At 48.6% G+C, this 13,865-nt stretch overlaps 1 protein-coding gene across 1 annotated transcript; it reads right to left on the bottom strand.

Moving 5' to 3' along the window:
- Nucleotides 1–2,116: 2,116 nt before the first annotated feature.
- Nucleotides 2,117–7,271, bottom strand: LOC133353329 (uncharacterized). The gene is made up of 2 exons (XM_061569476.1): nt 6,225–7,271; nt 2,117–2,419 (listed from the first exon to the last, which is right to left on the bottom strand). Exons 1-2 carry the CDS (start codon nt 6,912–6,914, stop codon nt 2,405–2,407), a joined length of 705 nt encoding a protein of 234 aa, XP_061425460.1. The 5' UTR covers nt 6,915–7,271; the 3' UTR covers nt 2,117–2,404.
- Between the last annotated feature and the right edge of the window lie 6,594 nt (nt 7,272–13,865).

The raw sequence follows: 13,865 nt of genomic DNA, 5'->3' as shown, positions 1-13,865 counted from the left end.
TGTTAACATACGAGGAGATAACCTGTTACTTCGCAACGGAAAATAAGAGACAGCTGCAATTTTCACACTTTCCTCACAATCCTGTAGTCCGACCACTGAAATTAATAAAGTGGGATTGTAATATTGTTTTCCGGAATTTAAACAATATTTTAGTGACATAATTACGTTCATAGGAGTATAAATAGAAAATGTAGGGATTAATTTATTTATGTAACTCTGTCAGAATTCTGTCTTTGTTACCCCTACCTACTGGGTGTTGCTAAAATGTGTCTTCCGAGTTTCTTCCGCCGTTTTAATTCACGTCGATGTTTATTTGTTACTTGGAAAATCCCGCTTACTCAGCGAGTTAGGTGGTAATGGCCCGCAGCCACTCACGTGTGGTGAACTTATTTCGCGCCATACGCAGCCTACCATTTTAATCGGAGGTGCGGGGGAAGGACAACAAACTAAACACAACAACAGGCAGTTATAAAGAATTGAGTTTTCCATCTATATTTAGCAGAGTCGAGTGAGCAGCCAGTCAGGAAACTCGACGCATATATTCTTAAAAACAGTTTTCATGAATGAATATTTATTGCTATGTATGACATATATATCAGAGCAATGCAAAGTGTGAAAGATAGTGTTCGCAGAAACGTGCATATTTTGAATTATACATAGACAGAAATAAACATTCGCGGAATCAGAGAACATATGCAGGTGAGAGACGTAATGTTGATCTTATTGAAGCAAATTTTGATTTATAGATCATGGTGAATATTATGAAAGCGTGGAGCGGTGCATCCATGGAATTATGCTGAGAGAGAAGAATTGATTAATCAGCCGACAAACACAAATCAGAGATATCAGATTGGTCTTAATCCAATAGTGAATAGATCATGGCTGTCAATGAAGAGTGACTTGGGTCTATCCTGGTTTCTCCCAGACTCTTCCCTCCCTCCTTCACCGGAACGAACTTCCCCTCCCACGACCCCCTAATCCACTCCCCTATAACCACGACCACCGTTCCTGCTCCTTCACAATCTCTCTCCATGACTATCACTCATTCCCCATACATCTGTAGTAAGTAGCAGAGGAGACGATGTCGAAGTTGAGACACACTGTTTATTAACTCCGGGACAGATACAATAGTTGAAGGGGTATCGGCCCCTTCACCCGTACTATGGGAAACCCACCCTAGTACTAAGCCCTCTGTCCTGTCCCCCAGTCCTCCTCTACTGGGCTACGGGAGGCTGACTGATCTGGCCCTGGCAAGCACAGATCTCGGCACCAGCTAACCAGCCTTGCCCTGACAAGGGCAGCGGTCTGGAAGCTCCTGGGCCGCGCCACTGGCTTACCCGGCTCGGCCCTTATAAGGACGGCGAGACCGGGGAGTCCCAGGGCCTAATCTCCGAGTCTTGGATCTTCACTGGTCAGCTTCGTGTCGAACTCCCCTCGAGCTCTTTGGGTTCCACCTTTTATAGGGATCGCCTCCGAGGGCTGGGGCGTGGGCAATAACTGATGCGGACGTCGGTGTGACCACCCGTGTATGTGAGTGCCGACAGCCCTGTGTTTGTTGTCCGCTGTTCCTCCCGTAATAACCCCTACATCACCCCCCCCTGTACAGCTCGCAGCCGTCCCGGCTGCAACAATCCCTCAACCCCCAAGAATAAAGATTAACACCGTCAATACACGTGTGCCTCGTAACAGTAACAATAACAAGAACAAGCGTAACATCAACCGATGGTTCCCTATATAACAAAAAAAAAACCCTCACGCAGAACCGCAATACATATACAGAACGGTATACCAGCACATGCAATCAGCATATCGCGATCACACGCGTACATCGAAACACAATAGCAAGCAAATCTGCAGGCGACCAACACACCATCAATCCCGACGCAACTGTGCAACCGCAACACAATTATTCTCTGTCATGCAACGACAGCATCGCACACCGCACCTCGCGGCACAATACAGCCCAAAAAAAAACATTTTTTTTTTCTCTTTTTTTCCAATTAAGCCCATCGCGCACGGTAACCCACGAGATGGTGCAGTACAGGGTACCCGACGCTCCCACGTTAATAATTAACTATACCATCAAGATGACAACACCACGCAGCAGCGCACACACTTACATGGACGGCAAGCAACAAGCAGATAGCGTGGTCATCGTTATTTCACACACATACAACCAAAAAAACATATATACAATGAGCGGGTTCCGCAGCAACGGAACACGCGCGGTAAGCTAATCATAACAACCGGCGCGTTTTGGCGCGAGTCCGTGCAGCGGGCCCGTCACAAGGGGCCGGCTTGGTAGAGTCGGTGGCAGGTGTCGCATCAGCAGGTGCCTGGTCGTCCGATTTCCCGGACGTGCCAGCGCCGCCCCCCACGGGGGAGGCTGGCAGCCCAGAGGGCTTCAGTCCTGGGGCTCCTGAAGACGGGACAGTCATTAGTGGATCAGAGGCTGGCATCGATCCCGCCCCCCCGGAGTCAGAGGACTCCCCACATGTTCGGCCATTTTCGTGGGAGGAAGCGTGCGGAGCAAAAAATGGCTTTAACCGTGAAGGGTGTACAAACCACCGACGCTTCCCCCACTTAATTCGCACACATTGAGGCCGCACAACCTGCACAATTTCAACGGGGCCCCTCCATGGTCGCAACAACTTAGCCGAGGTGGCCAATGGCACCTGGGGGCAGTGCAACCATGCTCGGTCGCCCGGGTGCCATTCGTGCGTGTGAGTCCGGCGCGACCGCAACCTCTCGTTTTGTTTTTGGCGGGAGTCAGAGTTTTGCATGGCCGCCTGCCGTGCCTCCGCCAAGCGAAGGATGTTGAATTTAACATGGTCGGCGATTTTCGACTTAGCATGAGGCGCGGCAATCGCCAGCTGAGTCGCGACAGGCGGGTCAACCTCGCGACCATACATCAAAAAAAATGGCGAGAAACCGGTCGCCGCGTGAGGAGCCATCCTGTATGCCGCCAGGACTCCCCCGATCCGTAGATCCCAATCGTTCTGGGACTCAGATACCTGGTGGGATAGCATGGACGTAAGAGTCCTATGCAAGCGTTCCACCATCCCATCCGTCTGTGGGTGGTAAGGCGAGGTACGAACTTTCTTCGTACCCAGAAGGCCACATACCTCGTGTAAGAGGGTACTAGTGAAATTTTTTCCCTGATCGGTCAACAACCGTTCCGGAGCGCCCTTGTCGAGGACGTAGCCCTGAACAAAAGCCTCCGCAACGGCCGCTGCGGACTGGTTGGCGAGGGGCCAAGCCATAGGCCATCGCGTGAAATATTCCACGCCAACCAGCAGGTACTTATTACCCCTCGGCGTGGAAGGAAACGGTCCCAAAATATCAAGGGCGACCAGCTCGTTAACCCGGGTGACCGAAATGGACTGGAGCGGTGGACTGGCTCCCTTCGCCGGCGGCTTCCGTTGTGCACACTGGGTACAGGACCGCAGCAGATCGTCCACGTCTCTTGCCATGCCCGGCCAAAAGTAATTAAGCTGGAGCGTGGCAAGTGTTTTGAGGGTACCCAGGTGCAGGAGCCGTTCATGAGCAGCCCATACAGCCCTACCCCTCAACGTGGAAGGCACCACCAGCCTGTGACGGCGGATTGTCGCGTCCCAATGCATGAGTACGCCCTGGCACCACCCCCATGAGTCAACGCCCGACTTCCCTGGACCCGATCCTTCCGCGCGACGTCGTAGTGCCAGGAGGGTCGCATCCTCCATTTGGAGGCGGCCCCACTCAGCACTCGACAAGCCAAGTAGGGAATCACTCCCACCCTCCGAAATAGGACCAGCGTCCGAAGGAGAATCAACTGCGGCCGCAAGAACCCGATCCTGACCGTCACTTGCCGATTTGCAACGGCCCGAACCCAAGAAACAAGTGCAATCCGGGGCGATCGGCAGGCGTGATAGGGCATCGGCATTGGTGTGGCGAATCCCCTTCCGGTAAGTTGTTTCAAAATCGAAATCCTGCATGATCTCGAGCCATCGGGACAACTGCCCCGATGGCTGGTTAATTCGTAGGGCATACTGCAATGCCGCATGATCTGTACGGACGGTGAAATGCCGGCCGTACAGATATGGCCGGTACTGTTGGATAAAGAACACGATAGCCAACAGTTCGCGGCGGGTGACGCAGTACCGCTGCTCGGCCGGGGACAGTACTCTACTACCATAAGCCACAACGCGCTCCACGCCACCCACAATTTGTGACAGCACGCCTCCAATCCCGGTATTGCTTGCGTCCGTGTCGAGCACGAACGGCATGGAAAAATCGGGGTAGCTTAACGGCGGGGCCCCCACCAGGGCATCCCGAAGAGAGACAAAAGCGGCGTTCTCCACCGGCCCCCAATGAAATTTGACCCCTTTTGACGTCAAGGCATGTAGTGGCTTAGCGATGGAAGCAAAGTCCGCAACAAACCGACGGTAATATGAAGCAAAGCCGATGAAGCTTCTAACCTCCCCCACCGAGGTTGGGGTAGGCCAGGAGCTGACACAACGCGTTTTGGCGGGATCGGTTGAGATACCTGACCGGCCGACGATGTGACCCAAATATTTAACAGATTCGCGCAGCAAATGGCACTTTTGTGGCTTGAATTTCAAATTCGCAGCGCGCATCTTGAGAAAAACGGCCCGAAGCCTATCAAGGTGTTCCTCGAACGTCTTACTGAATACGATAACGTCATCCAGGTAAATCAAACACACCTCCCATTGCAAGCCAGCGAGGACCAATTCCATCAGGCGCTGGAACGTCGCGGGAGCAGAGTGTAATCCCATGGGTAAGCGATTGAATTGGAAGAGGCCGTGCGGCGTTCGGAAAGCAGTTTTGGGTCTAGATTCGTCGTCCAAGGGAAGTTGCCAAAATCCTGAGAGCAAATCCAAAGTGGAAAAGAATCGCGATCCCGCGAGGGCATCCAGCGATTCGTCCATTCGAGGAAGCGGATAAGCATCGGCCACCGAGATCTTATTTAATCGCCGGAAATCAACGCAGAACCTTAGGGACCCGTCGTGCTTTTTAACCAACACTATGGGTGCACCCCAAGGGCTGGTTGAGGGAGAAATTATGTCCGATTTCAACATGTCATCTACAGCCGATTTGACATGATCCTTTTCGGCGGGACTTAACCGAAAAGGATTCTGGCGGATAGGAGCGTTGTCACCGGTGTCAATATGGTGGCGTAGCAATTTGGTACATCCGATATCGTATTTGTGTTTACTGAAGACATCGGAAAATTCTCGCAATAAGGCGCGTAATTTAGCACGTTGTGCGTCGGACAGGTCAGGTGACTCAGCACACAACGCATCCAGCCAACCCTCGTCAGCGTCTGAGGCTAATCGCGTATGAGAATCGGTGGCCACCTGGCCAACGATCGGCGTTTCCGCAGGTACCGGAACCGCATGTGCGAACACGGTACCTTGCGAAACCACTGCCGTCCGTGTCCCGACATTGAGGACCGCGATAAACGGGTCCCCATCCCCTTTAACAATAGTCTGGGCCGTTACCAGATCTGGCCCACTCACCCCGGCTCTAGATGGTCCCAAAATAACGCCTCGGTCAGAGACCCCTTTATCGAACGGACGGCGCAAGCGCAGGGGTACCAACATCTGTGCCCCCGGGGGTACACGCACCGTCCGAGCAACAAGTGCCTGTACCGTAGCACAGGCAACACGCACGGGAGGGGTGGCAGGTAGGAACGTCATGCGTCGGCCTGATGGAAGCTCGATGCATTGCTGGTCAATCAGAATTTTGATGGGCAATTTGGCCAAAAAGTCTGTCCCCAACAGGCACGGAATAGCCAGCGAGGAAGAGACGAACACCGGCCCAGATAGTTTAATGTCCCCTATGGAAATTTGCGCTCGAATTTGACCGATAATACCCAACGAGCCCCCATTTGCAGCGTAAAACGGTATATCGACAGGGAGCAACGGGCGACTCTGAACGGGCAGAATATTATAAATCAAATCCGAAATGATAGTTGCCGAAGCTCCCGTATCGACCAATAACCGTACCTCCACCCCGTCAATATGTCCCGCGACAACGGACGACCCCGCCGATGCAGCCACAACTCGGTGAGCCAACTCGGACCATTGGCCCGGTTGGAGCGCCCTCCCCGACATGCCGCGACCCGACGCACCAGCACCCAACCCCCGAGAATTGTGTGCCAGACCATGTGATAGGAAAGTAGGTGTGTGTGCAGGCCGAACATGTGGGGTGCCATGACTTGCCCGAGGATGTTGCGAAGGCTTGTGAAGAGGGCCGTCCGCAGCTCCAGGTCTCGCACCGCGCTGTCGAGGAGCCCGGCATCCGGACGCCACGTGACCCCGGAGGCCACAATTATAGCAGACGACGAGCGTTCCAGAGGACTTGGGCTGGTCTCGGTGGCTTGGGACGTCACGAGCTGGACGCTCGGCAGATCGCCATCCTGCAGAACGATCCGCAGCGAAGGCTCCCTCCATTTCGGAAGAGGTCGCCGCCACGGTGTGTCGTGCAGCAGCTTTGTTCGCCTTCCTCCGCTGGGAGATGAGATTGGCGTGAATGTGCCTTGCAGCCCGCAGTGATGACATATCCGCATCGTCCTGCGCTAGGATGGTGAAGTCCAGATCGTCAGCCAGCAGCAAAATTTTCTCGGCCACCATCGCATCGATCCCCTCTTCATCCATGCGCGGGAAAGCGTCTTTCGCCAATGACAGCAGGGCCGTGCGATAAGCGAGTGGCGATTCCTTGTCACCCTTCTGCCGCTCATAGAAGAGCTGGCGACAATCAGAAGGCGGCCCATAAACGGTGGCCAGCAGCTGCAGCGCCGACTGAATGGTGGAGCGTGCCGACTTGGGTGCAGCAGTGAGGGTGCCCAGGGCGTCGCCGTCCAATAACGCCGGGAGAGCACACAGCGCCTCGTTGTCCGACCAGCCTGCCATCTCTTGGTGGGCCAAGAACCGGCGCTGGAACCCCCCCCAATCGCCGTCGCTTGCAACAAATACCTGCAGGGCCGGCAGGCGTTGCTGGAATGTCGGCTCCGTCTCCGATCCTCTTGCAGCGTCTCTTGCAGCATCCGTAGCGCGTCCCCGTACTGTATGGTCGGTGCTGGCGTCAGCTGGTGGTGACGTTTCAACCCCTGATAGGCTGCCACCGCGACCCGCCTCCGCCGATGACGTGGCGGCTGCTGGCTGGGCACCGTCTCCCGCGTGACGAGCTGGGACTCCTCCCTCCGCCTCTACTGTCTTCGTGGCGGGATTTTCGAGTCGCCCCGCTGTTGTAAAGGCGGGAGTTTCTGGCGGGCGTTGTTCATCTTCCCGCCGCGTCGCTCCTCCCGGCCCCAGGCGAGTTATTTGTTCCAGCATAGCGGCCGCTGCATACAAGAGCTCCGCCAGCCGCGAGTGAGCCAACGCCAACTCGTCAGTCGACGTCCCGGCCCTCTCCGACGGCCCCGCCGATGCCGGAGCCGGCAGCAGTTGTGCAGGTACGTCGGCGGCGATGTCTTGCACTGCCCCTCCCTCGTCGTCATCCTCTCCTGGGTCTTGGGCACGAGTCTTCCGTCTCGTATCCATGCTTGGACCCCACTTCTGACACCAGATGTAGTAAGTAGCAGAGGAGACGATGTCGAAGTTGAGACACACTGTTTATTAACTCCGGGACAGATACAATAGTTGAAGGGGTATCGGCCCCTTCACCCGTACTATGGGAAACCCACCCTAGTACTAAGCCCTCTGTCCTGTCCCCCAGTCCTCCTCTACTGGGCTACGGGAGGCTGACTGATCTGGCCCTGGCAAGCACAGATCTCGGCACCAGCTAACCAGCCTTGCCCTGACAAGGGCAGCGGTCTGGAAGCTCCTGGGCCGCGCCACTGGCTTACCCGGCTCGGCCCTTATAAGGACGGCGAGACCGGGGAGTCCCAGGGCCTAATCTCCGAGTCTTGGATCTTCACTGGTCAGCTTCGTGTCGAACTCCCCTCGAGCTCTTTGGGTTCCACCTTTTATAGGGATCGCCTCCGAGGGCTGGGGCGTGGGCAATAACTGATGCGGACGTCGGTGTGACCACCCGTGTATGTGAGTGCCGACAGCCCTGTGTTTGTTGTCCGCTGTTCCTCCCGTAATAACCCCTACACATCCAATCCATTCATCACCATTTTCTCTCATCAATTTTGCTTTTACCTAATTCACACATCACGCGTTCACCCATTACTTCCTCTCATCTATTTTATTCACATCGTCTTCACCATTACGTTCATATGTACCACTGTTATTTTTGTGTAAAGCGCCTTTATCAATTATAAATAACCTTAAAGATAAGACAATTTGGAGGCACAGAGAGCCGGACAGACAAATCAGGCAAGTTAGGACTGACCCCGTGGGTACTGGAACTCAACTGCGTTTACGTTTGAAATTAATATTAAAATAAATGAATGTATATTGCAATTTAAAGCCAGGGTGTGTGACGTCAATTACCATGGTGTGAGACATCACCCAATGTCAGAGGTCAATATAATTACTGATGAGAAAACTAATGAACGGATTCTAGTTAATTGTTTGTTCAGTGTGTCCAGTTTGATCCAGGGTAGGTCCCTGATAGCAACGAAACTTTACACAGATCCTTTAAAGTGATTTTACGAGAGTCGGCATGACCCCCCCCCTCCCCCCGCTACAGACAGATAGACGAACGGAGTTTATGCGGTCATGCTTTCAACTCTCGTTGGAAAACATGAGCAATAACCAAGGTGTTTCATTTTCAGAAAAAAACAAGACTACATTGGTACAGATGCAGTCTATTAGTACAACTGTGAAATTAGAATAATTGGTGACATGCACTCAAATAATAAATGGACAAGTACTGTACAACAATTATAATCCATAATAAAGAAATTTGGGTTAGATCGCGTAAATATATAAATGTGTCGTTAAACCCACCACCACCCAACACAGCCAATTAGTAAGGCTTGTCACGTAAACATAACATGCCAATTCGTTACTAGTACAGCACACCGGTGTGTTGGATAGCAAAGCCACAATATGTACAATCTAAGTACGACGTTTAGCCAGTAATTACAACTAGCTTCATCAGGTGACAGCCAGATTTGTGGAGAAATAATCTTGTTTCGTTTATTAAATAGAGGGGTAGATGTGATTACATCACTTGTGAACCTTTCTTGAGTGGAGTGGGGGGTGGGGGGGATTTAATTAATGCATATAAATGATAGTGTGGATCCATTGCCGTTTTGGTTATCAACTCTACATTGTGCATGCGAATTATGCAAACCCACTGTTCTTGTCCCTCCTGTCCATGGCATACCCTGAAATAGCAGCACCTGTTATTGTCTGTTCAACGGTAATCGCCATTGTAAGTGTAATAAAAGACTTCGCCGACACACTGCTTGGTCTCCGTCTCTCTTTATTCCCGTTGACGCTTGCACTCCTCTGGTCCCGACAGCGGACGAGCTACTCCTCGCACGCGCTCTCCCGTCAGTCACACCGCTCCCCCCGCTCCCGCACACCGCTAGCCGACGGTGTGGTCGAAGCTCCTCCAGCCACGTGGCTTATGGCGCGGATACCCTCCGGCCACCCAACGTGGTCCAGCTTCGTGACTCCACCAACTGACCCAGAGCCCTTCCTGGATCCCACCTATATTCCTTCACCACGTGATCCTGTCTCCTCCCTCTCACCACGCCCTTCACCGAACCTTCCAGATCCGACCTCCTCATAGCGCCTTGCTGGCTCCGCCCTTAGGTTCCACCCCTGCTCACCTCGCATCCGATTGGACCGGAGGTGAGCAGAGACCTTCACATATGCCCCCATACTGGGTCCCGCTCCCCAAAACCCTGGGTCGCATGATTGGCCCAGAGTCGAGCAGCGAAACCCCGCTTACGCTCGCATTACATAAGTATGGTGATCTGTATAGGCATGCATTTAAACAATGTATTAGTTGACTTAGTGCTGCTTGGAAGCGAATCTATTTACCTGACAAACCTTATCAACTGGCTGTGTCGGGTGGTGACGAGTTTAACGACACATTTATATATTTACGCGATCTAACCCAAAAAATATGTATTACACTGGTCAGGGTGCTGATTCCAAATCTGATCTCAGATTTGCTCTATCACATCTCATTTTTATGTTATCGGCATACCCATTTTCATTGATTTTACCCGAAATTAACTCTGTCACTTATGATTGCAAGTTGTTGCGAGTCAGTGACTGCTTTAGTGTTAAAATATGGTGCTGTATTTTTAGGATAGTGTGTTTATAATATAATTGTATGTAGATATCCACATTTAATTAATATTTTTCTTCTACAGGGCGTGATCTAACAATGGCTACAACATCCGAAAGAAGGAAATGCAGTAATGACCCAGATATCTTCTGCTACATCTGTGGCAGCTTCACTTTTCAGGATTAAAGGCGCAACATCAATACCTTTGTCAAGAAGGTTTATCTTGCCTACTTTAAAGTACGACTTGGAGACCAAGACAAAAATTGGGCTCCTCACAAGGTGTGTAAAACCTGTGTTGAAGCATTGCGATCATGGTCTAAAAGAAAACATGCTAAGCTAAAGTTTGGTGTGCCAATGGCTTGGAGAAAACCTACAAACCATTTGGATAACTGCTACTTCTGCCTTGTCAATGTAAAAGGTTTCAATAAGAAAAACAAACAACACTTACAATACCCAGATATCCCATCTGCCAGACGACCAGTTGAGTACTATGAGGAAATACCTGTGCCTGTATTTACTGAGCTACCAGAGATTGTTGTTGAATCCCTCAGTTTACCTGCTTCTACAGATGATGATGATGATGATGCTCAGAGCGAATATACGCCATCTGATGCAGATTGTGATAAAATGTCTCTGTTTAGTCAGCCTGAATTGAATGATCTTGTAAGAGATTTGTATTTGCCAAAGCAGTTTGCTGCATTGTTGGCTTCCAGGCTGAAAGAGAAAGGACTACTCTTACCTGGCACTAGTGTCTCCTTTTATCGTTACAGAGAAGCAGCACTGCGAAAGTACTTCCATTCAGATGGTCAACTTATTTATTGTAATGATGTTGAAGGGCTTCTTCTCAATATGGGACTGCCCGCATATGATTCAAATGAATGGAGACTTTTTATTAACAGTGGTAAAAGGAGTTTGAAATCTGTGTTACTTCACAACAGAAATATGTATGGTTGAATCACAATAGGACACTGTAAAAATGAATGAAGAGTATGCCAACATCAAGATTGTTCTGGATAGATTGGAATACCATGTTCATGGATGGCTAATTTGTGTTGATTTGAAAATGGTTAATTTTCTGCTGGGTCAGCAAGGAGGTCACAACAAATACCCTTGTTTCCTGTGCTACTGGGACAATAGGGCTACATTAGAACACTGGGTTAAAAGAACTGGCCACCAAGAATCAGTTTGACGCCTGGTGACAAGAACATCAAGAATGAGCCTCTGGTTGATATTAATAAAATTGTATTTCCCCCACTGCACATAAAACTTTGGTTAATGAAGCAATTCGTCAAAGCTCTTGATCACACTGGAGACTGCTTCAGCTATATATGTTCAACCTTTTCAAGTCTCAGTGCCGAGAAGAAAAAGTCAGGAATATTTGATGGCCCTCAAATAAGATCACTCATCAGGGATCCACACTTTGTTACAACAATGACTGCGGCAGAGGCTAGAGCTTGGAATGCATTCTCTGATGTGGTGCGGAATTTCCTTGGGAACAGGAAAGCGGACAACTATCGAGAGAGTGTGGAGGAGCTGCTCTTGAGTTTCCAAACACTTGGATGTCGAATGAGCATCAAGGTTCACTACTTACATGGTCACTTGGCCCAGTTTCCAGAGAACATGGGTCACGTGAGCGAAGAGCAAGGTGAACGCTTTCATCAAGACATTAAAGTTATGGAAGAACGTTACCAAAGCCGATGGGACTCAAACATGATGGCAGATTACTGCTGGTCCTTGATGAGAGACATTCCATAAGCTGTACATCGGAGATCGTCAAAGAAGAGGTCGTTTATGCAGATGTAACATCACTATTGTGAATGACCTTTTTGTACATATTTTTATTATCTTCACAATTCAATTCTTACATGGTAATATGCATTCACTCACATTGATATGCAGTCACTCTCACAACTTTGTGCTACGGCTCATTAAATGTTTGTTTCATCATTATTGTATATTGTATCTTATCTTATTCTTGTATGGATGTCTGTTTAGCTATTCGTATATGCGCATAAATTTGCTGGTTTTATTGAAAATGCTATATTTGATATCTCAAAAACCTGATGTGATAGACAAAAACTGATGCCAGATTTTGAATCAGCACCCCAAAATTACCTTAAAACCGTTGAAATATATTATGCCAGAAAAAGTGTGTTGACCAGTGTTGCGTTCGTGTATCCCACGAAGTGAGTGTTTACCATCTACCAATAAACTAGCACATACCATGTAGTATAACGTACACCATCCATTGTGGATTAACAGGCTCACTGCAAAGAGCAGGATGGGATCATAACTTAGCGGCACATAACGAACTGCAGTTGTGTATAAGCATCGCAATGCATTAATTATATTAATGCTCAGCGTAGAGTTCATTTTCCAGTGACCTCATGGGCAAGTCTCATTTTTTTTATATGCTGCTGATAAAGTAGTTGTTTTTAACTACTAAGGCATTATAATTGAAAGGGAAATATTTGGTTAGTATGCATCCATCCAACAAGTAATTCTCGCCCATGTTGGTGCAATGCTACCTTTGAATTATAAACACAGTCGTTGTATTCTATTGACGCATCACATGTGAGCATTTGTTTTCTAAGCAAAATTGGATATTTCTATGAATATAAGCAGAAACAGTCAAGAGAGATGTAAGGAAATATTATTGTGTAGCCTTTTGCATCATGCCGCTTAGCATGCAGCAGTCACATGATTTATATTGAAATGAAATGGCACGGTATGAAATTTTTACATCAGCACCTAGTGATTGATAGTGAGGACTATATTTCCAAGTCTATGTACACAGTAAATAGTTATGTACATGCTGAAAATGTGAAACGGGTGCAAAACAATGATTCATGGTTTGACTTCAATTAATGAAATGATAAAGCAAGAGTAAGGCATGATATTATCAGCTTATTTAATACGTGTTTTGGTGACGCTTCGTTGGCCGGGGTGCACAATCACAAATTAAAAAAAACTCGACACATTTGTCAATGACATTACCTTGAAAGGAAAAATGTATGAGGTGACGTTGAAGGTAATGGCTTTTCTCCCTGTGCCATGAAGAAGGGACATTGCCTAAAACGTCACCTGCATTACCAAATCATGTAAATAAACACTATTTGACTTTAAAAGTTGATATCCATAACCCATTTTATAAATACATATATATCATTTATTTCGTTTTATATGCTTTGCCTAAGTCTCAAAGGCTAATATCTAATGTTTGCTTGTTTGTATTTTTAAAGGCATTGCTTTAAATTAACAAGAACATAAAAAAAGGAAGATATTATACTGAGTTGTACCTCTGAGGCGCATATAAAGAGCAACCCATAACTTTAATGATTTTATATTTATTTGTATTTTGCCAATCGTATTTAATAGGTAGTATAAAGAGAATTGGAGTTGTAGTCTGGTGTGAGTGTAGTGACGTTACAAAAATGGGATTTTCAAGGGAAAGCTTTAATCAATGACTGGGTAAATAACAAAAATAAACATACGTGGTTAGAAAATAAATACAAAATAAGTGAATTTTCTGCAACTAAAAATATACATCATGAATTAAATAACCATGAAAAGTAGTGAGAGATAATCTGGAACGGATTAGAATTTACATCGAGAGAGAGAGAGATAGAGAAAAAACAATCACTGCAAATAAAATGCAATTATTC

This window comes from Lethenteron reissneri, chromosome 43, assembly GCF_015708825.2.
Source record: "Lethenteron reissneri isolate LAM-NWPU_2019-01 chromosome 43, ASM1570882v1, whole genome shotgun sequence".
Lineage (NCBI taxonomy): Eukaryota > Metazoa > Chordata > Hyperoartia > Petromyzontiformes > Petromyzontidae > Lethenteron > Lethenteron reissneri.
The sequence above is the reverse complement of the archived record's forward strand: the minus strand, read 5'-3'. Positions and strand labels throughout refer to the sequence as shown.